General features: G+C 43.2%; 1 protein-coding gene and 1 non-coding gene across 7 annotated transcripts in view; one reads left to right on the top strand and one right to left on the bottom strand.

Annotated features, from left to right (window-relative positions):
• Window positions 1-19192, top strand: part of TTC37 (tetratricopeptide repeat domain 37) — an 89356-nt gene extending 70164 nt beyond the window's left edge. For all 6 annotated transcript variants that reach the window (XM_038765598.1, XM_038765600.1, XM_038765597.1 and 3 more), the window contains 10 exons: window positions 1038-1110; window positions 3907-3960; window positions 4087-4198; window positions 8238-8366; window positions 9491-9612; window positions 11349-11507; window positions 12421-12573; window positions 16483-16613; window positions 17251-17374; window positions 18345-19192. In XM_038765598.1, the coding sequence (XP_038621526.1) occupies window positions 1038-1110; window positions 3907-3960; window positions 4087-4198; window positions 8238-8366; window positions 9491-9612; window positions 11349-11507; window positions 12421-12573; window positions 16483-16613; window positions 17251-17374; window positions 18345-18425 (1138 nt within the window). In that variant the 3' untranslated portion in view covers window positions 18426-19192. The remainder of the gene's footprint in view (window positions 1-1037; window positions 1111-3906; window positions 3961-4086; window positions 4199-8237; window positions 8367-9490; window positions 9613-11348; window positions 11508-12420; window positions 12574-16482; window positions 16614-17250; window positions 17375-18344) is intronic.
• Window positions 19193-22850: 3658 nt separating this feature from the next.
• On the bottom strand, window positions 22851-22988 carry LOC119944837. Its single transcript, XR_005455985.1, has one exon. It is a non-coding gene; the product is annotated as a small nucleolar RNA SNORA7 (small nucleolar RNA).
• Between the last annotated feature and the right edge of the window lie 4520 nt (window positions 22989-27508).

The raw sequence follows: 27508 nt of genomic DNA, 5'->3' as shown, positions 1-27508 counted from the left end.
CAGTGGTATTTCTGAGCCTGTTTCCTTATCTGTAAAGTAGGGATTGATACCTGTTCTCTCCACTACTTAACCACTCAGTCAGTGGTATTTATTGCTTACCATGTGCAGAGCACTGAACTAAGCACTTGGGAAAGTACAGAACAACAGAGTTCAATTCAGTTAGATTCAGTCATATTTATTGAGGGCTTACTGTGTCCAAAGCACTGTACTAAGCACTTGGGAGAGTACAGTATAACAATAAGCAAATACATTCCTTGCCCACAATAAGCTTGGTAGACAAGATCCCTGCTTACAAGGAGCTTGCAGGCTAGAATATGAGACGGACATTAAAATAGATTAAGGATAGAGTAAATGGTAGAATGCAAGAATATTTACATAAGTATTGTGGGACTGCGGGGAGAATCCGTGTGATTAAAGGGCAACGCTCAGGTGAAGGTGTAATCTTTGCCACACCTTATAATTCATGGGGTTGTTGTGAGATTAAAATGATAGTGCATTAGGAAGACAGGCAGTACATGATTAAACTTCATCTTCAGAACCAAGCTCTCACTTTCATCTGTGTATTCTTGGCAACTTATTTCATCTGCAAACTCTCCTCACAGATAATTGTTTTCTTGTTTACCTAAATTGGCCCATTTTTAGTTCCAAGCTGTTGTTTCGTCTCCATTGCAAGCAATCGTCCCACTCCGTATTATCGCTTGTCAGATATTCGTAAACAAATTCTCTAATGCCTGACTTTTTTGGAGCAGCATACTAGATTTCCTTGACCTTTCTTCATAGCTTGCAAATAATCATTCGTCACTTTTCCAGTCCTTTTTAATGGTGGCTATCAAGCCACAGGTTTCTTAGAAACTAAATGCGTGTGCCTGCGGGAGAAGTGGCTTCTTTTTCTAAAAAGAAGCAACTTAAAATGGATGAACTGAGGTCTGTGTATGAGCCTTAGGGTGGTTATCTAAGTTCTGAATGCATCAGGAGCTGAGCTGTATTTTGATGTGAATACTCTAGATTAAAATTCCTTCTCGTCATTGCTTCCGTAGTAACCCAGCCGACCCCGCTCTTTGGTCTCTTCTCTCACGAGTGGTTCCTCAGTTTGCTCCACGTAATGCCAAGGTGAGTCATTTCTGCTGACTGGCAAACGCAAAAAGCCATCTTTCAGTAGTCAACATTAGGGGAAAGGTGTTGTAAAAATAGATATTATAATCCTCCTAGAACATAGTGAGCCAGTAGGCAACTCTGCTCTTGTTCACATTAATGGTATTTGTTATGTGTCTGCCAACTACGCTCATGAGACCCAGTTTCCTTTGAGCCATAGATTCCTTTGGGAAAGTAGGAACAGTGTCATTGCCTTCATTCATTCCTTCATTCAGCTGTATTTATTAAGAACTATGCTAAGTGCTTGGGAAAGTACAATGCAACAATAAACAGTGACATTCCCTGCCCACAACGAGCTCACAGTCTAGAGGTGGGGAGACGGACATTGATGCAAATAAATAAAATTACAGATATGTACAAAAATGCTGTGGGACTGGGGGATGGAGGGAAGAGCAAAGGGCTACACAGAAGGGAGTGGGAGATAAGGAAAAGTGGGGTTTAGTGTGGAAAGACCTTATGGAGGAGATGTGCCTTCAGTGAGGCTTTGAAAATGTGGGGCAAGTAATTGTGGTGGATTTGAGGAGGGAGGGCATTCCAGGCCAGAGGCAGGATCATCATCATCAATCGTATTTATTGAGCGCTTACTATGTGCAGAGCACTGTACTAAGCGCTTGGGAAGTAGAAATTGGCAACATATAGAGACAGTCCCTACCCAACAGTGGGCTCACAGTCTAAAAGGGGGAGACAGAGAACAAAACCAAACATACTAACAAAATAAAATAAATAGAATAGATATGTACAAGTAAAATAAATAAATAAATAGAGTAATAAATATGTGCAAACGTATATACATATATACAGGTGATGTGGGCCAGGGGTTGAAGGCAAGACAGGCAAGATCAGTGCACAGTGAGAAGGTTAGCACTAGAGAAGCGAACTATGCGGGCTGGGTTGTAGAAGGACAGAAGTGAGTGAAGTACGAGGGGGCAAGCTGATGGAGTACTTTAAAGCCGATGGTGAGAAGTTTTTGTTTGATACAGAGGTGGCTGGGCAACCACTGTAGATTTGTGAGGAGTATGACATGTCCTGAACGTTTTAGTAGAAAGATGATCCGGGCAGTGAAGTATAGACTGGAGTGGGGAGAGACAGGAGGTTGGGAGGTCAGCAAGGAGGCTGATGTAGTAATCTAGGCGGGGTAGGGTGAATGATTGTATTAATGTGTTAGCAGTTTGGATGGAGAGGAAAGGGCACATTTTAGCAATGTCTCTAGTCAGAAAGATAGGCTACCCAAATTTTGGAGCATGCATATATAAAACAAAATAACTTCCTCCACCTCACTGGTTGACTTAGTCATTGCTAGCTGTCCATATTGGACTTTGGAACAAATATTTACAAGCTCCCTAAGAAGGCACATTGTTTGGATAGGATTCAGTTCTTGTTGTTCTTGTATTAAGTGCTCAGGAGAATAAGTACAACTAGAGTTGGAAGACCCGTTCACCCTCAGAAATCTGTATTCGACGAGCCTGATGCTCATGTCCCCGTACTTGATTAAAGGAAGGAAATCTTCCTTGCCTAGAAGACTCATTTATTTTCAAGGCTATTCCTGTCCCAGATAGAATGATAGACTACAGGTTTGTGAACCCAGCATGACCTATTGGAAACACCATATGCCTAGGAGTCAGGGGATCTGGGCTCTAATCTCGGCTCCACTGCCGGGACAAATGATGGTCAGAGCCTCTCTGCTTCCACTGATTAGTGTGGGACAGAAACCTTCCCCGTCCAGGCGTCCAGTTGATGGCCGGAGGGTCCATGTCCATGTCCCAAACTTGGGGTTTGGGTGAGGAGCTGGGGGCGGGGGGGGGGGGTCCTCAAGGGTCTTCTTGTTGCCCAAAGTGGCCTCCCTCCTGCTGCTCATTTATAAATGCTGAGCTTGCCCCTGTAATGAGCGCTTTAATTATTTTCTTGTGGTATTTGGTGTTTACTACGTACCAAGTACTGTAGTAAGCACTGGGATCAATGCAAGCTAATGAGGTTAGACACAGTCCATCTCCAACATGGGGCTCACAGTCTTAATCCTCATTTTGCTGATGAGGGAATTGATGCGCAGAGAAGGGAAGTGACTTTCCCAAGGTCACACAGCAGACAAGTGGTGAAGCTGGGATTAGAACCCATGACCTTCTGACTCCCAGGCCTGTTCGCTATCCAGGCAGTCAGTTGTATTTATTGAGTGCTTACTGTATGCACAACACTGTACTAAGTGCTTGGAAGGGGACAATATAACATTCCCTGCCCACAGTGAGTCTAGAGGGGGAGGCAGATATTAATATAAATAAATTACAGATATGGACATAAGTGCTGTGGGGCTGGGTGGGGGGAATGAATAAAAAGAGCAAGTCAGGGTGACACAGAAGTGGGTGGGAGAAGAGGAAAGCATAGGGAAGACCATTTGACCACCCTTCTTCTTTTTCTTGTAAAACAATGTTAGCATGGTCTGTTGAATTTGTTGTGTTGTGTAATTTATTATACTGTTTTATGTATCTTTCTCCCCATACTTGGGTGTGAACCCCACGGGGGACAGGGCTACTGTTTCTGATCTGATTATTTTGTGTTTACTTCACTGAATAATCAATCAGTCATTGGTATGTATGGTGTGCTTGCTTTGTGCACAGCACTGTGGTAAGCAATAAACTGAGGGATAAGTGACATGATTGACTTTCATATCAGTTCTGACAAAAGTCTGCGTTATTGATCAGCCCATGTGAAATCTTTGTAGTAACCAGTTATTTAGTAATAGGTTCAATATTTCTCTTACAGGGTGGAGCTGTGGCAGGAAACGTGGCTCACATACTTGACTTAAACCATGGAAAGGTTGGTTTTCCTCTAGATGCTAAGATATTTTTCTAATTAGAACATTAATTTGGGGTTGGAGGGGTGTAGAATTATTTAGTCTATAAGCACTTCTAGATTTCAACCCTCTCCCTTTCCATTACCTAGAAGGCCTTATTGTACACTGCAGTTAATCAGTTGGCTATGGGAAGCAGTTCAGCAGAAGATGAAAAACAGAATGCACTGAAGACCATCCAAAAAGCAGCCATCCTCTCTCCAGGTATGTTATAAAGTTACCTTCCGGCAGAAAGTCTTGGCCGTTTACCTGAAATAATGTGAAAGCAATGTATTACTGCAAATTTTTCTCATTTTGGAGTTCAAGCCGAGAGAGTTGGGGTTGAGAAGGCTTAAAATATATATTTGCCATTTACGTCCGGTTTTCCAAATTACAGGAAGCACTTAGGCCTAATACATAAGTGGCTCCTTAAAACTGTACCGCAAGTTGAAACCAATTGTGCTGAGAAAATAGCATCTTGCTTGATCAACCTGATGCCCCGCAGTCAAAAAAAGTGTGACTCTTTTAGAAACAGGGACCAGAATTTTAGTGCCTACATGGGACTTTGGTCCCTCTCCCATGCATGCCTGCCAAGTCCTTCTTGCCTTTGGAGTCTAAATGTGACAAACCCAAGCTTGACTTCCCAGAGAATGGGGAACTTCCATAAGATGAGATTTTACTGGATTTGGAAAATCTTCATGCGTTTTGGTAGATGTTTCACAGGACAATTAAGGCCATTTCTACACTAATTAAGCCAAGCAAGTGTTCAAGTAGTCAGTTTTCAATTTTTAGGGCAATGAGGGACAAGGAGAGAGGTCAGTGAAATCTGAAAATATTTCAAAACCCCTATTTTGGCTAATATAGACAGTCTCCCGTTCAGTGAAACCCTTTCCCTGAGCAGTTAATTGGTAGCAGTGAAGTTTCAATGCTTTATTTCCCTTGCTTCTACTGCTTCTGAGCAATGAAATAGCAATCCTGTATGTTGACATTTTGCAGCATCCCATCCATTGGCTTGTTCTTCTACCTTAATGAGCAGACGGATCTAAGTGTTTCCTAGGCTTCTGTGTGCCCCGCTCCCAAACTTAATTTATAGTAATGTTTTTCTCCCCTTCTAGACTGTAAACTCGTTGTGGCCAGGGAATAGGTTTGCTAACCCTCCCAAGCTCTTAGTATAGTGCTCTGCATATGATTGGTGCTCAATAAATACCGTTGATGATGATGATGACCACCCACTGACACTAAAGCTAGCTTTAGCTAGGAGCAGAATCTACAGCAGAGAAAATGACTTTTTTGGGGGGTTTTTTTTGCTTTGTTTTTTTAATGGTATTTTTTAAGCATTTACTGGGTGTCAAATACTGTTCTGAGCATTAAGGTATAGACAAATCAATTAGATTGGGTAATTTGGTCCCTTATGGGGTTTACAGTCTAAATAGGAAGGAGAACAGGTGAACTGAGGCCCAGAGAAGTTAAGTGACTACCCAAAGTCACATAGCAAGTGATTGGCAGAGCCAGGATTAGAATCCATGTCCTCCGGCTCCGAGGCCCATGCTCTTTTCCAATAGGCCACACTGCTTTTGGGTTGGGATTGGACACCCAAGATGGGTTTTTTTCTGTGGGAGGTGAGCCTGGGGCCATTGCTTCATGTTCATTCATTCATTCATATTTATTGAGTGCTTACTGTGTGCAGAGCACTGTACTAAGCTCTTGGGAAGTACAATTTGGCAACATATAGAGACGGTCCCTACCCAACAACGGGCTCACAGTCTAGAAGGGGGAGACAGACAACAAAACAAAACATGTAGACAGGTGTCAAGTCGTCAGAACAAATGGAAATAAAGGTAGATGCACATCATTAACAAAATAAATAGAATAGTAAATATGTACAAGTAAAATAAATAGAGTGATAAATCTGTACAAACATATATACAGGTGCTGTGGGGAGGGGAAGGAAGTAGGGTGGGGGGGATGGGGAGAAGAAGTAAAAGGGGGCTCAGTCTGGGAAGACCTCTTGGAGGAGGTGAGCTTTCAGTAGGGCTTTGAAGGGAGGAAGAGAGCTAGCTTGGCAGATGTGTGGAGGGAGGGAATTCCAGGCCAGGGGGAGGACGTGGGCCGGGGGTCGACGGCGGGACAGGCGAGAACGAGGCACGGTGAGGAGGTTAGCGGCAGAGGAGCGGAGGGTGTGGGCTGGGCTGAAGAAGGAGAGAAGGGAGGTGAGGTAGGAGGGGGCGAGCTGATGGACAGCCTTGAAGCCGACAGTGAGGAGTTTTTGCTTGATGCATAGGGTGACTGGCAGCCACTGGAGATTTTTGAGGAGGGGAGTAACATGTCCATAGCATTTCTGCACAAAGATGATCGAGGCAGCAGCGTGAAGTATAGACTGAAGTGGAGAGAGACAGGAAGATGGGAGATCAGAGAGGAGGCTGATACAGTAGTCCAGTTGGGATAGGATGAGAGATTGGACCCGCAAGGTAACGGTTTGGATGGAGAGGAAAGGGCGGATCTTGGCGATGTTGCGGAGGTGAGACCATGTGCAAAGGGAGGTGAGGTTGTAGAGTGCTTGGGGAAAAAGCATGGAATTGGGAATCAAGATACCTGGGTTGTTTGTCCCAGCTCTGTTATTGGCCTGCTGGGCAAACTTTAGCAAGTCACAACTTCTGTATGCTCCAGTTTCCTCGTCTGTAGGAGATAAAATAAAGACTGAAACTCCTTGTGGGTGGGGAATATGTCTACTAACTCTATTATACTGTCCTCTCCCAAGGGCTTAGTAAAGTGCTCTGCACACAGTAAGCGCTCAGTAAGTAGCACTGATTGATTCTGAGCCCCTTGTGGAACAGGGACTGTGTCCAATCTGATAACTGTTTATCTACCTCAACACTTTGCACAAAGTAAATGCTTTAATAAAGGCCGTAATTATTATTTGCCCGGGGTTAAAGTGGTCCTGAGGGACTGATATACATTTGACTCTGTGGCAGTGGTGAACCTGATGCTTCCCAGATAATTTTCCAGATTAATTGTCTCGTTTCCTTTTTGAGCTAGAGGAACCTCTGATTGCTCCATTAAGTTTAAGTGTTTTGGGAAGAATTTCTGGGGGAGGAGGAAGGGAAGTTAATTAGATTGGACAGTTGATCTGATTGGTGCTAACTGTAATTTTTCCGTGAATTTTAATGACTGGTCTAGACTACCTAAAGTAGAGAGGACTCAAAAATAGTTCAATGGAGTAGTACTCCACAGACTAATCTAATATTCTGAAATCAGTCCTGTCCTCCTTGGTCCAATTTCTGAAGTATGCGATCTACCCTAACACCTTTTCACTTAGCACAGTTTTTGGCAAATTGTAAGCGCTTAACAAATACCGCAATTGTTGTTACCATTATGAGTAATAGTTAATTACTGTAGTAGCACATTGGCTTTGCTTACCGCTCTCCCTTCTGAACCCTTTTCAGTGTGGCTGACATTTAGCCGCACTTTAAAACCCCACTTCCAGAGGTAGAGAACTGTCGTTCGGCTCCTGCATTGGCAGTAGAAATCCTAGGACAGGTTAGCCAGTGTATGATTTGGGAAGATTTAACTGTTTAACAAGAGAATTTCATAGGAATGTTTGAAAATGGGGGAAAAAAGTGAAATGACACCTCCTAGTGGGTATTTGCACTATTTTCTCCATACATTAAATGCTGTTGGGTAGAAATTAAAAGACTGATTTATTATAATGCTGCAAATTTCATGTTAGGCTTCTGAAACTCAAATGTAGTCATGGTGGGACTTCGATTCGATTCTTGCTTAGTCTGCCCCTTCAGAAGTTAGAATATCGATTCAAGAATTTCAAGGAAACAAGGCTTTCTTTCCCTTATGTTCTCTAATCTTGCTTTAAGCAGGATCAAGTGAATGTCTTCCAAATTATTGATGGGGTGAAGAGCAGAGGGGTAAAGCACACAAGCCCCAGAATTGCGGCATTTCAGGCCCCTGACTTTGGACGTATAATCTGTATATGTCTTGTATGGTAAAGGTAGATATCAGTCAGTGGTATTTATTGAGCACTTATTGTGTGCAGAGCACTGTACTAAGTGCTTGTTAGAGTACGGTGTAACAATAAAACACACATTCCCTGTCCACAATGAGCTTACGGTCTAGTGGGGGAGAGAGACATTAATGTAAATAAGTTATGAATATATGCATAAGTGCCATGGGGTTGAGGAGGTGAATAGATTTCCAAATGACATACTGACTTACAAAGCAAGTTTATAGTGCAATTTGATTTATGTTTCAGACGATCCCGCAGTTTGGACAGGGCTAATGGCAGCCTGTCATGCTGAAGATACATTGGCTGTCTTGAACAACACAGAGCCCAAGAGGAGAAATCTAGAGAAGGCATTGGTATCCATGCTTTCCACTCGAAGTAAGTTTTGTTTCTTAAGAAATGGCTCAAGTTCAGTTCCTCAGGATGGCTAATGGAGGGATATGCAAATTAATGGGAGAATATTTTATTTGGGACTGATTGTGAGAATGGAATGGGAAGAGAAAATTCCCATTTATCCTGACCTAAAAGAAATGGCTTCAGTTCAGTTCCCTAGGATGGCTAATGAAGGGACATAGATATTAATGGGGGAATATTTTATTTGGGACTGACTCACTTTGAGAATTGAGTGGGAAGAGAAAATTCCCATTTATCCTGACCTAAAAGAACCTTCTACTACTGAATTCCATTTTCCTGCTCACTCTCAATCAAAACTATGTCTCCCCCTCTAGACCATAAGCCAAATTTTGGGCAGGGAATGTATCTACCAACTCTGTGGTATTGTACTCTCTCAAGTGCTTAGTACAGCTCTTTTAACACAATAAGCACTCAGTAAATACCATTGATGATGGTGCACACTTTCTGTGCACGAGCATTGAACTTAGTTCTTGGGCTCTCGTCCTTTGGGAAAAAAAATCCTTTGAAACCTTTTTCTTTAAAAATCAAACCTTCCTCTGTTACCCAAGTAAAAGTAAAATGGGAGGAGCCTCTATAATCAATTAGCCATATTTATTGCGTGCTTACTCTTTGCAGAGCACCAAATTAAGCTCTTGAGAGAATAAAAGAATACAGTATAATAGATTTGTAGACTAGGTCCATGTCCACCAGGAGCTTGCAGTCTAGAAGGCCATAATCAGTCAGTCATATTTCAGTGCTTACTCTGTGCAGAGTGCCATATAAAACTCTTGGGAGAATACAAGAATACAGTATAAGATTTGGTAGACTAAATTCCTGTCCTTAAGGAGCTTACAGTCTAGGAGGCCATAAAGCAGGTATCTGTATCATTCTGCCCACATCTTCAAGGCCAATTCTCAGCCCAACCTTGGCCTTGAAGTGAAGAAAGAGTCAGATAGGAGGACATTCTAGGATAAGGAATCAGTGGGATTTTGTCCATCCTTATGGCAGAGCTGTCTTAATAGCAGCACTGGGTGTGTTTTAGTAATCTCCTAAGTGAGGGTATATTCAGAACAGGGGAGAAAAAAAAAACATTCTTGTTTTCCTTCCAGTTAAAGAAAAGGACATCCCAGAGAGTTACAGCCGGAATCTTGAAACATGGTCTCTTTGTCAAGCGGTCACGGGGCTGATCGAGTCTGATAGGACATCTGAAGCTGAAGAGCTCTGTACCAAGGTACCAGGATTGCTGCTGACCACATGATTTTTGTGGTTCAGATGAAACTGTGGTAATAATAAGAAGATTAAGAATCATGAGGATGGCATTTGTTAAGTGCTTACTATGTGTCACGCACTGTTCCAAGCACAGTGGTAGATAAAAGCCAATCATTTTGCTCACAGTCCCTGTCCCACAAGGGGCTCTCAGTCTCAATCTCCATTTTAAAGATGAGGTAACTGAGGTACAGAGAGGTGAAGTGACTCGTCCAAGGTCCCACAGCAGACAAGTGGTAGAGCCAGGATTAGAACCCATGACCTTCTGACTCCCAGTCCTGTGTTCTATCCACTATGCCATGCTGCAGTTGTTATTATTACTGTCAGTTTCAGTTGAGTTTCAAATCTGAGTGGCACTTCCTTTGCCCCTAACTCTGGGGACCTCAGAGTATGCTAATAAATAGGGGTTCAGGGACTGAAACTCCTGTAAGCATAGATGAGTATGTTAGGTTTGGGAACGTATATATATATACGCTTTATATATATATATACGCTTTATATATAGTGTATATATATGTATATATAGCATTATGTATGTATATATATAGCATATATATGTATATATAGCATATATATATATAACATGTATATATAAAGCGTATATATATATAAAGCGTATATATATGAAGCGTGTATATATCAAAGCATATATATGTGTGTGTGTGTGTGTGTGTGTGTGTGTGTGTATATATATGCTTTGATGAGGCCCTCATCATAATAATGGTGGTATTTGTTAAGCCTTTACTATGTGACAAGTACTGTACTAAGCTCTGGGATAGATGGAAGATAGGCCAGGAACAGTCCCTGTCCCACACAGGGTGTTCACTAAATGCCATTGATATGGTTAATTGATTTGGTTTTCTCATTGAAGCGCAGAGTATTAACTCACAACCTTCCCTTATTTTTGACTGTTCTTGTTACTCTTGGAATACATTCAACTATTTACTTCCAGGAACTCCATTTTTCTAGGATCTTCCCTAATGGCTAAACAAATAAATCCATGCAAAACTGAGCCAGATTTTACTGGCCTGTAAAAATGGCAAGTTGGAATATCAGTACTAGCAGAACGTAGGAGCTTGTGATGTTAGAAAAATGTTCATCTTTGCTTTTTTTTTTTTAGTTTAGGAAAGTTATTGTCAATGATGAAATGAAAACACCACCCAGTGTGGAGACCCAGTACCCAGGTCCTATGTAGGCTGTTTTCAGTCAATTGTATTTATTGATTACCGTGTGTAGAGCACTGTAGTGTGTGCTTCGGAGTGTACAACACAACAGAATTGGTAGGCAGGTTTCCTGCCCACAACGAAGCAACTTTCTGTGTTCAATATGAACGTTCACTTTTTGGATTCATTGACTCATTGTGGCCAGGGACTGTATCTGCTTATTATTACATTGTACTCTCCCAAGTGCTTAGTACAGTGCTCTGCACACAGTAAGTGCTTAAGAAATACTATCGAATGAATGGCCACTTCAGGATGAGGGGGTAGTAATGATTCTGCTTTTCTGCCAAAGGAGAGTGAAAGGCAGCAATCATGGACCCTAGCACATTTAAAGATTATGGAAGTAGCTTTTAAAACAAGAGGAAGTGGCCATTTTATTGGCCCATTTGAAACAGAAAGCCCTTCCAATCTAGAAAATAGGTGAGTTGACCTCAGCATTTGAGATGTCGTTCAGTGCGTTTCTCTTTTTGGTTTGGTTTAGAATTTAAAAACTAGCCCCGACCAGCCAGCTGTCTTCTTGCTTTTGAGACAAGTTCAGTGTAAACCACTCCTGCAATCACAAAGCCAGCTCTCTGAGGCTGTCTTAGAGGAGCTGCAAAAAACGGTTATGACCAACTCTTCCTCGGTTCCAGCCTGGCAGGTGAGTACTTTACCACTGACTCAGTGCTTTAGTCAGTTTGTAAAATGAAGATCATAATGCTTGCCAGAGACAGGCCAAAAGGATTAGTAATTTATTGGGACCTGATTGTAACTCAGGATATGAGTCTTATAATATTCCAGAATGCACCAAGGCAGGCGACCTTTACAGCACTGAGGGCTATTCTCTATGGGAAAGAGACAGAGGCTTCCATCCCCACATGGGACTCCAGGAAGGAAATTCCTGGCACCATGTAAGGTGGGGGTCGTGGATTTTTTTCTAGAGTATTCTCAGCCTGTGGCACGTGCCCTTTGCTTTCCAGATCTCTCACAGCTCTAAGTGTTCAGTGTTCATTGTCTTCACCCTGGGGAGGAGATACTTGTCAAGATAATAGGCTGAAAGACTTTGGAGAAGGGGCGAATCGAAAGGGGCTAAATTAGTCTCTCAGTTTGTAAAAATGCAGAATGGACTGGCAGTGATGGGCCTAGTGGGATGTAAATTATTAGACTGTCCTCCATAAGAACATAAAGAATTGCCTGTTGGGTACTAGCGACAGTCCTTGTGGCCTGACAGAGGAAATGAGACGTTTGGAGGAACCTCCCTCTCGTAAACCCATTTTGGACCGCACAGCTGTGAAGTTATCCAAACCTCCAGGGCCTGATATTTTTCTTCTGCACAGCTTCCTATGGGAATGAATTCTGCATTCGTTCTGCCTGCTTTGTAGAGAATTGCTTTCGTTTGTTTAAGCTTGAATGACTGCCCCATCTCTCTGGTGTTAGGGGATTTTGTGAACGAGAAATCCTTATTCACAGTCTAAACGACCAGGGTTTTTTTTTGGCTCAGAAGGGGGGAAGAATGTCAAAATCTTCATAGAAATGGACACCTTAAGTAACTGGAACCAATTTTCTCTGTCTAGTGGCTGGCCCAGGTATACCAATCACAAGGAATGATGAGAGCTGCAGAAATGTGTTACAGAAAGAGTCTCCAGGTGGCTTCCCAGCAGGGGAATTGGAATGGGAAGCTGTCAAGCCTGCTGAGGCTAGCCCTCCTTGCCCTAGAAGTCTGCATGGTAAGCAAACATTTTATGAAGAATTGATTCGTCGGTTTGCATTAACAGCGCCAGGCTGTCTTCTCAGGGGGGTGGTGTTCCTGTTCTGTTTTATTGTCCACTCATAGATTTGCCATCACAGAGACCCACAGGATGAACAAAGAAGGGAGAAAATAAAATAAGACCGTAACGGTTTCCATTGAGGTTCAGTTGGATCAGAGCAGCATTTCAAAGTGATGTGAATGGGAATTAACCCATTACTTCTAAGAGTGTGTTCACTCTAGGGAGCAAATCTGTCATTTAGATGGATGTTTTCTATTTCCCGGATGTTGACGTGTAGTCCATTTAGCAACAGGTCATCACAAGTGGTAGACAGTTCTGTGGCACCTGAAGGGCACTTAATGGCGCTTACGCAGTTGGCAAGTGTATTGTCTAGAAACATGTTTGGAGGAAAAATATATTTGAAAGCACTCTCCGTGTCCACTCCCTGCTGGTTCTCAGGGACCAACTAGAACATGAGACTGGGGATCCAGAATCATTAGCCAGAGTAAGGTTAATCAAACTGCATAGAAATGATTTAAAAGTTTAAAAGAGCAATTGATGCGAAGTCAGTTTAAATCAAATGAAAGCCAAGCTTAAAAGTAAAGGCTTTATCATCGTCGTCATCAATCGTATTTATTGAGCGCTAAATATGTGCAGAGCACTGTACTAAGTGCTTGGGAAGTACAAATTGGTAACAAATAGAGACAGTCCCTACCCGACAGTGGGCTCACAGTCTAAAAGGGGGAGACAGAGAACAAAACCAAACATACTAACAAAATAAAATAGAATAGATATGTACAAATAAAATAAATAAATACATAGAGTAAAAAATATGTACAAACATATATACATATATACAGGGGCTGTGGGGGAGGGAAGGAGGTAAGATGAGGGGGATGGAAAGGGGGACGAGGGGGAGAGGAAGGAAGGGGCTCAGTCTGGGAAGGCCTCCTGGAGGAGGTGAGCTCTCAGCAGGGCCTTGAGATTCTAAGATTTCTAAGATTTCTAAGGTTTATAAATCTTAGAAATATCTAAATCACATGCTACTTTGATTTGTTTTATAATAATAATTGTGGTAGTTGTTAAGCACTTACTATGTGCCAGGCACTGTACTTTAGTACAGTGGGGTAGCTATATTTCTAAGGTTTATAAATCTTAGAAATATCTAAATCACATGCTACTTTGATTTGTTTTATAATAATAATTGTGGTAGTTGTTAAGCACTTACTATGTGCCAGGCACTGTACTTTAGTTCACTGGGGTAGCTATAGGTTAATTGAGTTGGACACAGTCCATGTCCCACATAGGGCTCAAAGTCTTAATCCCTATTTTCCAGATGAGAGAACTGAGGCACAGAGAAATTAAGTGATTTGCCCAAGGCCACCCAGCAGACAAGTGGCAGAACCCAGGTCCTTCTGATTCTCAGGCCTGTGCTGTAGTTTTCCTTTCTGTTATTTCTTGAAATCCTCAGAGCAAGATAAGCAAATTTTATGTATTTCCCCTTGATATGAAAATGCTCCTTCAATTTTTTTTTTTACGCTATTTGTCAAGCTTTTACTATGTGCCGGGAACTTCACTAAGCTTTGGGGTGGTTACAAGCTTATCAGGTTAGACACAGTCCGTGTCCCACATGGGGCTCAGTTTTAATCCCCATTTTAAGGATGAGGTAACTGAGGCACAGAGAAGTTAAATGACTTGCCCAAAGCAGCAAAGGGGCAGAGTAGTCTTGGCTAAGCCATCTCTAAGCAACAGCCCAGGATTGACTCTAATCCTCAGAGGACCTGGGTTCTAATCCCAGCTCTGTCACTTGTCTGCTGTGTGACCTTCAGCAAGTCACTTGGAGTCAGAGGTCATGGGTTCAAATCCCGGCTCTGCCACGTGTCAGCTGTGTGACTTTGGGCAAGTCGCTTAACTTCTCTGTGCCTCAGTTACCTCATCTGTAAAATGGGGATGAAGACTGTGAGCCCCCCGTGGGACAACCTGATTACCTTGTAACCTCCCCAGCGCTTAGAACAGTGCTTTGCACGTAGTAAGCGCTTAATAAATGCCATTATTATTATTCTTATTATTACTTAATTTCTCTGTGCCTCATCCCTCATCAAGGTCCCTCATCAGCAAAATGGGGATTTAGTACCTGTTCTCGTGCCTACTTAGACTGCAAGCGCTTTGTGGGACATGATCACCTTGTATCTACCCCAGCACTTAGTACAGTGCTGGCACATAGTAAGCATTTAACAAATATCACAGTTGTTACTACTATTAGGAGTGTTTCTCAAAGTATCAAGAGAAAACAAACAAAAATGAAACAGAAAAACAACATGAAAAGTGAACTGGGACACAGTCTCTTGTGATCCACTTTTAGAGGGTGTATTAATATGATTTTTTTTTCTTTCTCACTGTCAAATGGGAACACTTGGCATCCCAGGTGTCCCTGCCACCCCAGCATTGGGGTTCGGAGAACCTATTACCTTTTTGTGTTTCTCCATTACTTACGTCTCCGGTTTCACAGAAGTAATCAAACGGCGGGGAGAGGCAGAGAGTGAAGAAATAGAGGCTAGGCAACCGACTTCGAGTGCTTTCTGTGAGCGGAGCACTGTACTAAGCACATAAGATAGTAAAATATAAGTGAGCTGGTTTGGACAAGGTACCTGCCCAAAAGGAGCTTACAGTTTAGAGGGAATCCATAGTTTCTTGACCACCTGCTCTCAGACCGAGGTCTCTTTCTCCTGCTGGGTGTCAGTGGTGCTGTATTGCTGCTCCTTCAGTGATAGAGCCCAGGGAGCTCCAGAGATCCTCCCTGCTTCATAAGCCTGGTAGGATTTTTAAGGTCACAAGAGTTTATTTGGTTATTTTGTTGACTTTTTTAGTACTAGGAAACTCATAGTTGTATCCTAACTCAGAAAGATTGAAGCAAGTCAGGCATTTAAGAGATTTGTGCATTTGAAAAACAATAATAAATTACATTTGTTTAGCACCTACTGGGCGTCAGACTTTGTCCTAAGAACTGGGTTAGACCCAAGATAATCAGATCAGGCCCAATCCCTGCCCTGGATGGGGCACACAGTCTAAGAACAATTATGTCTTCAGGCATAATCATCTTTATTAAGCAGTTACTGTGTGCAGAGCACTGTACTAAGCACTTGGGAGAGTACAATACAACAGAGGGCTACATTCAGTAAAACTGGTGTTCAAATGGTAATTCAATTCATTCATTCATTCACTCAATCATTTGTTGACCACTTACTGTGTGCTTACTGTACTAAGCGCTTGGAAAGTACAATTCGGCAAGAGATAGAGACAATCCATACCCAACAATGGGCTCACAGTCTAGAAGGGGGAGACAGACACCAAAACAAAACAAGTAGACAGGAATCAAAATAGATAAATAGAGTTGTAGGTGAATGGAATTATAGATATATGCACATCATTAATAAAATCAATAGAATAATAAATATGTACAAATATACACAAGTGCTGTGGGGCGGGGAAGGTGGTAGAGCAGAGGGAGGGAGTAGGGGTGATGGGGAGGAGAGGAGGAGCAGAGGAAGGACTGCAAGGAAAAAAAGACATTACAATCAGGAGGAGAATTTCTGATATTTTGGCACCCCCCTTCATGAAGAAGGTCCGAGGCACAAGCTGTTTAAATCCACAAATTATTGCCTGATGTGTACCTTGAAAAATGGGGAACTTTGGGTTCCACATTGACTGAATCCACATTTTTCTCTCCAGGCTAAAGCGCCAGTTAAAGATTACATTTTGTGAATCGAGCAAATGACGATACATCAAAATGATGTGTCCATAAAGTGTCCTTGTGTTACCCACAATCTGGCCTGGGGGAAGACTAGAAATATTGCGAGTTAATTGAGTTGGTTTTCTTTGTCTCCCAAGGCAAATGTGTCAAGCGATCACTGGCCGGCTTTGGTTCAGGAGGCCACGACGGAAGCCTTGAAACTCTGCTTTTGTCCACTGGCTGTTCTCCTGCAAGCTCTGCTCCAGTTCAACCGCAAAATGGGAGCAAGGTACATGGACTCCCTATCATCTTTCCCTCTTCAGAACCTCCAAACATTTAACTAAAAGGAAGCTTCGCACTCAGTCTTGGGAGAGCTCCCAATTGAAATCACCTTATCGAGAAGTGGTCAAGAGTCACAGTAACTTGGAATGGATAAAAGCAAGAAAGGGAGATGTTTCCTTCTAGACTGTGAGCCCACTGTTGGGTAGGGACCGTCTCTATATGTTGCCAACTTACAGTGCTCTGCACTCAGTAAGCACTCAATAAATATGATTGATTGATTTAACTCAGAGTCCTTCCCCTTTTTGTTTTCCTGTACCAGACTTTGTGGTTGATATGTACGAACTTAAATGACCCACACAAGTTCAGCTGAATTGCGGCAGCCAGGCCTGGCATAGAAAGAAATCCAGTTCCTTTATACAAGGACTGTGGTCAATTGCAGTTGTGAATTAAGTGACTCAATGGTGTCGTTGCTTCCATTTTGAACTGGCGGGGGAGGACAGGGGGCACCTGGGTACGTTGTCATCTAACTGGGTGGTGGTTTGCAGAGAGGGAAGCCTGCTTCATTAGACAAGGGAGGGTAATGTAATGCAGCACTAGCTCTTGGGGGAGGTGATTCTGATCAAGTATCAACTGTGTTCCCCCAGGGAGACGCGGCGGCTGTTGGAGAGACTGGTGTACCAGCCGGGATACCCCAAGTCCATCGTGTCCTTTGCACGTTGGTACCTCCTAAGACACCTGTATGCCAAATACGATTATGAACTTATCGACGTAAGGCCTTATTTTTCAATCACTTAATGTCATCCTAAAATAAAGAATTGGTGGGGGGACTGTATTTTCTCATGACTCGGGTCAGTGGGATTTCAGAATGCACTGAAAAAATGCTCTCTAAATTTATCTAGAGAATCTTTGGCATTTGATAGCATTTATTCACGGCTTTTCAATCGTTTAAGATGCCACATTGTTTCCATTATCGTGAAATAATTGAAATTTAAAAAGAAAAAACACGTACTCAGGCAGCAGCTATTTACTGAACTCTCCAACATTGTCTATCACTGTATTACTTTTATACCATGCCTGTGGGATACATCCTGGATTTCTCGTGTGGCACCTGCCCTGGAGGAATTTGTATTCTAGCAGGAGAGGCAAGACCGTGAAACATAATCATTAGAAACTGAAAAATATGATAACCCCAGAAGATGTTGGCGAGGAGGTCAGGGATTGTGCTAGTTGGTTGCAGAATAAATACTATTAGTTGGTTGATTGAGAACAAGTAGGTGGAAACAAGGGAGGCTTCCTGGAGGAGGTAGGGCTGGAATGGTGATTTAAAGGGAGGGAAGGAATTAGTTTGATAAGCAGGAGAAAAGGCAGCTAGGTGTAAGTTAGGAGATTTGACAGTGGGTCACCACCAAACAAACAGCCCCAATCCTTAATTTTATTCAGTTCTGACATATTTGTTAACTGAAAAGTTGGCCACATTACCGGCTGAGCCTTTCAATGTGTTTTCCCTGGGGTTAGCAGAGGCTGAAAATGACACACCCTGTGGGAGAACATTTCACTTCAACAAAATAATCATCGTCAACTTCGATAATCATCTGTTTTTGTACTTTGGTATTGTCTTGTTGCTGAAGAATTTTGATGTACCTAGATTTTCTGAGTACCTAGATTCTGTTACAGTCCCAGTAAATATCAGGCATTCCTCACCCACAGCTTAACAGTTTATGTTTGATGTTTCCCACAGACACTTGTTGCCAATGCTAAAGACAATGAAGATGCTAGAATGCTGGAATTGAACCAGAAGTTGTCGTCATCAGAAAAATAGGAATTTCTTAAAGCAGCAAACAGAAGGAAGCTGTCGGAAGAACTGAGGAATGAATCCAAAGCCTATTTTTTGTTATTGTGCACAGAATCCTTTCCTGCCCCTCCCACAAGGAAATCATAAAGTTTTTGCTTTAGAACCCTCCAGATGGAATTTGGATTTCCACTGTGGAATTTGAGATGACACTCATCTTTAATTTGGTGTCCACAGAAGGAAAGGCCTTCTCCTTCAAGAAAATGAATGTCAAGCATATGTCTGCATCTGGAGTGCTACGGAGCAGAGTGAAGTTCAGACCCTTGAATAGTCTTCATATTCCTTTCCTTAGTATGCAAAGTTATTAATCCAATTCAGATGTTTCATATGTAAAATGACAGCGCAAAATTTGCCTGGAGCCATACGCTTGCTGCCTAGCTCTTAAAAGCAGTCCGAAGGTTTAATTCTGTCTACCATTTCAGTTGGTTGAATTAAGCAATATGACATAATGAAAAATTGAATTGATTTTCCCAAATAGATTTTCACACTAGATTATAAGAAATATAGAGTGGCAAAAATAGTGAGATGATTAATTTTTACATGAGTGTATTTGTAATAGAAGGATCAGGGGTTTCTGGCTGTACTTAAAAAGAAGTACTCTTATGAAACAATATATTTCTGGAAAAATTTCAGACCCCATTGCTCACAAGTACAGTCAATGGATCATGACAGGGCTTCTTGATTTGAGTTGAAAAGGCTTTTCCTTCCATAAAATAAAACATATTTGTTGGCTCTTGCTTGGGTCTTTTTGTTTTGGTTTGTTTATTTTGAATGATGCCCAAAACAGGATCAATCTGCAAACACTGAATTGTAGCTTTGTTTTGTAAATACAAAACCCAGCAGAGGTTTCATATGCTGACTCAAATTAAGCTGCAAACTTCACTCATGGTGTTGCCCCTTGCATGAAATCCTTTGAATTTCAGCTTTGCGACCATATGTCCTCCCACCTGGACAGTCATATGTGTGCAGCCAATTGTCCTGGAATTGTAGAGTTGGCGTTCCTGTGACAGTTCACATTAAGAAAAATCCGAGCTGCAATACTCACCCACTCTGACACTGTTCACCAATAGTATTTGAGTGTCTGCTGTGTGCAGAGCACTGTACTAAGCACTTGGGACAATACTGTAGAGTTAATAGACATGCTTCCAGTCTAGTTGGAGAGATGCATCAAAATGAATTACAAGTAGAAGGCAGCTGAGAGTGCTCCTGGGGAGCGGAGGGAGTGATTACATAAGTGCTTAGAAGACACAGATGGGTTGGAGTGTCAGTAGGAGGGGTGGAAATAGGGCCAAAAGATGAGAAATTGGCCCGGGAAGGCCTCCTGTGGGAGGCGTGATTTCAGAAGGGCTTTGAAAATAGGGAAAGCAGTGGTCTGCTGGATATAATAATGGCATTTATTAAGCACTTACTATGTGCAAAGCACTGTTCTAAGCGCCGGAGAGATAACAAGGTGATCAGGTTGTCCCACGGTGGGCTCACAGTCTTAATCCCCGTTTTACAGATGAGGTAACCGAGGCACAGAGAAGTGACTTGCCCAAAGTCGCACAGCTGACAATTGGCAGAGCTGGGATTTGAACCCATGAACCCATGACCTCTGACTCCAAAGCCCAAGCTCTTCCCACTGAGCCATGCTGCTTCTCTATCATGCTGGATATGAAGTGGGAGGGAGGGCAAATGTATTTATTGAGCGCTTTCTGTGTGCAGAGCACTGTACTAAGCGCTTGGGAGAGTACAATACAACAATAAACACATTCTCAGATCACAATGAGCTTACTGTCTAGAGGCAGGAGGGCAGGAATCATGTCTACCATCCTTATTGTATTGCACTCTTCCAATTGATCAATTATTAATATAGAGCACTCACTATGTGCAGAGCACTCTACTAAGTGCTTGGGAGTGTAGAGTAGATTGTATAAATGTTCCTTGCCCACGGGGAGCTTACAGTCTGGACGAAGCTTGTAGGCTTCCAAGAGCTTAATACCCTAATGGTATGATGTTCCCTAATTGTGTTCACATCAAATGCCCACTGAAAACATGTGTAATTGAGAAGCAGCGTGGCTCAGTGAAAAGAGCACGGGCTTTGGAGTCAGAGGTCGCAGGTTCAAATCCCGGCTCTGCCATTTGTCAGCAGTGTGACTTTGGGCAAGTCACTTAACTTCTCTGTGCCTCAGTTCCCTCATCTGTAAAATGGGGATTAAGACTGAGCCCCCTGTGGGACAACCTGATCACCTTGTAACCTCCCCAGTGCTTAGAACACTGCTTTGCACATAGTAAGTGCTTAATAAATGCCATTATTATTATTAATTGCATAACTGAGTGAACTTCAATTTTCAGTCTTAACTGCGTATTGTAGATGATCCCAATGAATTAGTGGTCTTTTTGTAATTTTTAAATTGGCAGGATCACAATAATAATGGCTCCATGTAAGATTATGACTCACCACATTGAGTATGGAATTGTCCAGGATATATTTCTCAAATTGCACAGAAATTGTATCAGAAACATCCTCCAAAGATATTCAGGTGGAGTAGAAAAGGTGATGTAAGCTGTATTAAAAAATGGAGGCTCTTTTTTCAACTGAAGCCGTGACTCTTTCAGGTTGGCACCCTGCCTGTCATCAGCCTCTGGGACTCTAAGTACTGTTGCACCTTGATGCTTTAAATGGCTCAGAATTCAGAAATCTGTAGTTGATAGAGCATAGGGCTGGGAGTCAGAAGGACCTGGGTTCTAGCCAGGCTCTGCCACTTGTCTACTGTGTGTCCTTGGACAAGTCATTTCACTTCTCTGTGCCTCAGTTACCTTGTGTAAAACGGAGTTGAAGATTGTGAGCCCCACATGGGACGTGTTCAACCTGATTAGCTTATGTACCCCAATGCTTAGCTCAGTGCCTTAACAAATACCATAAATAAATGTGTATATATGTTGATATATATATATGTATATGTATATATATGTGTATGTATGTATATATATATATATATATGTCCAAATTTTCTTCTCAATGCAGTTTTTGCCATTGCCCTCTTGGGAGGTGGACAATCTAGAACTGTAGGCTCAGTTACCAATAAGTAGTAGTGAGAGCCTACAGATGCATAGCAATCAATCAATTGTATTGAGCGCTTACTGTGTGCAGAGCACTGTACTAAGCGCTTGGGAAGTACAAGTTGGCAACATATAGAGACAGTCCCTACCCAACAGTGTGCTTGCGGTCTAAAAGGTGGGCTCAGTCTAAAAGCAATGTCATTAACTGGATGAAATGATGACTATTCCTCCCTGTAACAATGATAATAATAATAATAGCAATAATCATATTCATTCATTCAATCATATTTATTGAGCACTCAGTGTGCAGAGCACTGTACTATTAAGTAGTAATAATGATGATATTAAGTGTTTACTATGTGCCAAGCACTGTTCTAAGCACTGGAATAATAATAATAATGGTATTAAGCACTTACTATGTGCCAGGCATTGTTCTAAGCGCTGGGGTAGATACAGGGTAATCAGGTTGTCCCACGTGGGGCTCCCAGTCGTCATCCCCATTTTACAGATGAGGTAACTGAGGCACAGAGAAGTCAAATGACTTGCCCAGAGTCACACAGCTGATATGTGGCGGAGCTGGAATTAGAACCCACGACCTCTGACTCCCAAGCCCACGCTCTTTCTACTAAGCCACGCGGCTTCTCATGTACTCATTGTCTGCCGCTAATCTCCTCACCGTACCTCGTTCTCGCCTGTCCCGCCATCGACCCCCAGCCCACGTCCTCCCCCGGGCCTGGAATGCCCTCCCTCTGCCCATCCACCAAGCTAGCTCTCTTCCTCCCTTCAAGGCCCTACTGAGAGCTCACCTCCTCCAGGAGGCCTTCCCAGACTGAGCCCCTTCCTTCCTCTCCCCCTCGTCCCCCTCTCCATCCCCCGCATCTTACCTCCTTCCCTTCCCCACAGCACCTGTATATATGTATATATGTTTGTACATATTACTCTATTTTACTTGTACATATCTATTCTATTTATTTTATTTTGTTAGTATGTTTGGTTTTGTTCTCTGTCTCCCCCTTTTAGACTGTGAGCCCACTGGTGGGTAGGGACTGTCTCTATATGTTGCCAACTTGGACTTCCCAAGCACTTAGTACAGTGCTCTGCACACAGTAAGCGCTCAATAAATACGATTGATTGATTGATTGATTCTGGGGTCTTGTCTTATGCTGTCAAGTTGTTTCTGACCCATAGCGACACCGCAGAAACATCTCTCGCGGAACGCCCCGCTCTTCACCTGCAGTCGTTCTGGTGGTGGATCCAAAGAGTTTTTACCATTGCCGCCTTCCACGCAGTCAACTTGAGTCTCCGTCCTCGGCTCTCTCGGATGCCACTGCTGCCCAGCACAGGTGAGTTTTGACTTGTAGCAGATTGCCTTCCCCTCGCTAGCCACTGCCCAAGCTAGGAATGGAATGGGAATGCCTCTGCCTGACTCTCCCTCCCGAAGCAGAGACTGGTAGAGGACTGGAAACTCTCCAGGTGCGACCCTGAGAGGGGGTATGACCCACGATCCCCATCATAAATGGGATTTAGTGGGTTACCCGCATGTGCCATCAGAGGGTAGACACATGCTGAGCCACTCAGTGTAGCACGTGTGCAACCCTGGACATCTAAGGGCACCACAGACCTGTTATTCCTCGCCCGGGTACCTGAATCATAATCATCATCATCATCAATCGTATTTATTGAGCGCTTACTATGTGCAGAGCACTGTACTAACCGCTTGGGAAGTACAAATTGGCAACATATAGAGACAGTCCCTACCCAACAGTGGGCTCACTTGTACCTCTAAGTTGGACGCTGACTGCTCGGGGGGGGAAACAGCATGGCTCAGTGGAAAGAGCCTGGGCTTGGGAGTCAGAGGTCATGGGTTCTAATCCCAGCTCCGCCCCTTGTCAGCTGTGTGACTTTGGGCAAGTCACTTCACTTCTCTGGGCCTCAGTTCCCTCATTTGTAAAATGAGGATGAAGACTGTGAGCCCCACGTGGGACAACCTGATCATCATCCCCTCCAGTGCTTAGAACAGTGCTTTGCACATAGTAAGGCTCAATGAAAGAGCACGGGCTTTGGAGTCTGAGCTGTCTCTATATGTTGCCAACTTGTACTTCCCAAGCACTTAGTACAGTGCTCTGCACACAGTAAGTGCTCAATAAATACGATTGAATGGAGTCAGAGGTAATAGGTTCAAATCCCAGCTCCGCCAACTGCCAGCTGTGTGACTTTGGGCAAGTCACTTCACTTCTCTGTGCCTCAGTTCCCTCATTTGTAAAATGAGGATGAAGGCTGTGAGCCCCACGTGGGACAACCTGATCATCTTGTATCCCCTCCAGCGCTTAGAACAGTGCTTTGCACATAGTAAGGCTCAATGAAAGAGCACGGGCTTTGGAGTCTGTGAGCTGTCTCTATATGTTGCCAACTTGTACTTCCCAAGCACTTAGTACAGTGCCCTGCACACAGTAAGTGCTCAATAAATACAATTGAATGGAGTCAGAGGTAATAGGTTCAAATCCCAGCTCTGCCAACTGCCAGCTGTGTGACTTTGGGCAGGTCACTTCACTTCTCTGAGCCTCAGTTCCCTCGTCTGTAAAATGGGGATTAAAAAAAGTGTGAGCCCCATGTGGGACAACCTGATCACCTCGTATCCCCCGGGTGTAGAACAGTGTTTCGCACATCATCTTCCAGCGCTTAGAACAGTGCTTTGTGCATGGTAAGCACTTAATAAATGCCATCATTATTATTATTATTATTATAGTAAGCACTGAACAAATAGCATCATTATTATTAGTATTAGCATACCAGAGTCTCATTTGTTATTGGAATTAACCAGACAAATCACTCCACCAACCATGAACGGCCATGCGCCTGGGGAAAATACAAGATAATCAAATCAGTCAGCCCCTGCCCCATGTGGCATTCCCATCCTAAGAGGTAGAGAGAATGAGTAACTTCTCCCCATTCTATATCTGTAGAAACTGAAGTCCAGAGAGGTTGTGATTTACCCAGGGTCACACAGCAGGTCTGTGGCAGAGATGGGCTAGTCTCCTGACTCCTGGTCCCAGATTCTTTAAGAAGAGACAGAAGGCAAATACTGGGGAAGTTCTGAGATGGTTCATACTGGGTGATGCAAGGTGGCAGATTCCATAATATCCGAAGATCATCTGAGTTGAGTAGTTTGAGGTTAGGATTGGAATAGTTGAGTTAAAGTTTTGTTAATATTTTGGATTTGGTAAACACGTACTGTCTGAATGGGAGGAAGAAGGTGTGGAGTGCACAATACTGATAAACTTGGGAGTAGTATCAAGTCTCATTCTTGGCTTCATTATCACTATTGTGCTTTTGGACCTTCTAGACTGTGAGCCCACTGTTGGGTAGGGACCATTTCTATGTGTTGCCAACTTGGACTTCCCAAGCACTTAGTACAGTGCTCTGCACACAGTAAGCGCTCAATAAATACGATTGATTGGACCTACATAGCCATAAAATGCAGAGCCGTCTTTCGGAGAAGTCACCCCTTGGTTCAGGTAACTACAGTGTTGTCATTCCTTTCCCCCCTAAGTCATAAGAGCATTTAGGAATGTGATCACATGTGAGAATGTGGCCTCAGCCCCAGTCTCCCTGATTCTGGCCCCAAATGTGGCCATGGCAGATGTCTGGGAAGGGAACCACAAGTGACCAGCTCCTTAAGTTCCCCTCTCTCCTAATGATGGCATTTTTTAAGTGCTTTTTTTATGGCATTTGTTAAGTGCTTACTATGTGCAGAGCACTGTTCTAAGCGCCGGGAGGGATACATGATGATCAAATCGTCCCACGTGGGGCTCACAGTCTTAATCCCCATTTTACAGATGAGGTAACTGAGGCTCGGAGAAGTTAAGTGACTTGCCCAAGGTCACCCAGCAGACATGTGGCCGAGTCGGGATTCGAACCCATGACCTCTGACTCCAAAGCCCGTGCTCTTTCCACTGAGCCATGCTGCTTCTCTCTTCACATAGCTTCACCTAGCGCTTGCTATGCGTCTAGCATTGTTCTAAGCCCTGGGGTTGATACAAGCTAATCAGATTGGACACCATCCCTGTCCCACATGGAGCTCACAGTCTTAATCCCCATTTTACAGATGAGGTAAATGAGGCACAGAGAAGTGAAGCGATTTGCCTATCACCCAGCAGATGAGTGGTGGAGCTGGGATTAGAGCCCAGATCCTTCTGAATCCCAGGCCCGTGCTCTGTCCTAGCAGCCATGCAAGCAACCAGCTCCTTTAAGTCCCCTCGCTTCTGTGTCCCCTCCTTCTTCCCCATCGACGCAAGGGAGCATAAACATTTCCCAGTAAACCTTATGAGATCCAGTCTGCCCTGCTTGGCTGAGGTCAGTCATGCAGTGGGGAAGAGTTCCTGCCACAGGGACTCATTTTCCCTGCAGCCCCTCCGGTGAAATACCTTATCTTTCGCCCCCAGTCCTCCTTCAGTTACTATTTTGGACCGATACCCACACTACTCATCCTAGGAACGCCCCTGGCTCGGATCCACATTGAGTGGCAAGCAAGTGGAGAAAATCTCTCCCAAAAACTGAATCAACATCTCTCTCCAGCAGGCTGATGCCCTTATTCTATTCCAATAGCCGCATTCCCGTGGGATTAAAATCGTGAGTGAAATTGAGTCCTGCTTGACGTAGTTACGCTGGCCTGTGCCTGGTGAAGAACCGACTCTGGTGCAAAATCATTTCTAGAACTCTTACTGGGTGGTTTTGGAAGCAGCCTTTTTGATTCTGAGGTACCTCTTTTTGTCACAGGGCTCTCCAAATGAAAAGATGAGGTGAGGGAAAAAAACCGTGGCCTACTCTTAGAACAATTTGGAGAAATAATGTTACCTTGGAAAGGATTTTATTAATGATAGAAACGGAGATTAGAATAGTAAATGCGGTAAAGTGCTTATTATGTGTTAAGCACTATAATAAGAGCTGGGATAGATACAAGATCAATCAATCAATCAATCATATTTATTGAGCGCTTACTATGTGCAGAGCACTGTACTAAGCACTTGGGAAGTACAAATTGGCAAACTGGCAACAAATTGGCAAGATAATCTGATCAGACTCAGTTCCTGCCCCAGTCTTGAGGAAGAGCAGGTATTGAATCCCTATTTTTTGGATGGGGAAACTGAGGCACAGAGACGTGACCCAGGGTCACACAGCAGGCAAGTAGCAGAGCTAGGATTAGAACCCAGTTCCTCTGATTCCAAGGTTCCTGTCCTTTCCAAGAGACCGCACTGTTGCTCCTTTCTGTGAAATTTAAGCTTGAAATGAGATTTGGAAAAAACTTAGTTGTGATGTTACCTGAAATCCAATCCAGTTTTATCTTTTTGGGAGCTTGATGCTGGAGGAACCTAGCTGGAAGTACTTACTCTCTCAATCAATCAATCAGTTGTATTTATTGAGCACTTACTGTGTGTCGAGCACTGTGCTAAGTGCTTGAGAGGGTACACTCTAAGAATGTAATTCTAGGCGCTCAGTAGCACAATAATTTGAAATCAATTCGCTATCCTGGGCCCTTGCCCAGGAAATTGTAAGTTTCAGAGCTATTGTTTGCTAATAACGGTAATATTGAAAATTGTCATATTTGTTAAATGCTCACTCTTTTTTTAAATGGTATTTGTTCAGCTCTTACTACGTGCCAGGCACTGCACTAAGCACTGGAGTAGATACAAGGTAATTGAGTTGGACATTGTCCCTGTCCCACATAGTGTTGAGACTTAATCCCCATTTTACAGATGCGGTAACTGAGGCACAGAGAAGTTAAATGACTTGTCCAAGGTCACATAACAGACTAGTGCCAGAGCCGGAATTAGAACCCGGGTCCTTCTGACTCCCAAGCTCTTGCTCTTCCCACTTTCTACTAATCCTCTGGAGTAGATACAAAATAATCAGGTAAGACATAGGCCCTGTTCCACCTGGGCTTCGCAGTCTAAAGGGATACAATAAGTTCATGGAGAGACATAGAGAAATGGTAAAACAAAAATATTAAATAT

The sequence above is a fragment of the Tachyglossus aculeatus genome, chromosome 23, assembly GCF_015852505.1.
Source record: "Tachyglossus aculeatus isolate mTacAcu1 chromosome 23, mTacAcu1.pri, whole genome shotgun sequence".
NCBI classification, from domain to species: domain Eukaryota; kingdom Metazoa; phylum Chordata; class Mammalia; order Monotremata; family Tachyglossidae; genus Tachyglossus; species Tachyglossus aculeatus.
Note: the sequence above shows the minus strand (reverse complement) of the source record. Positions and strands in the feature narration are given on the sequence as shown.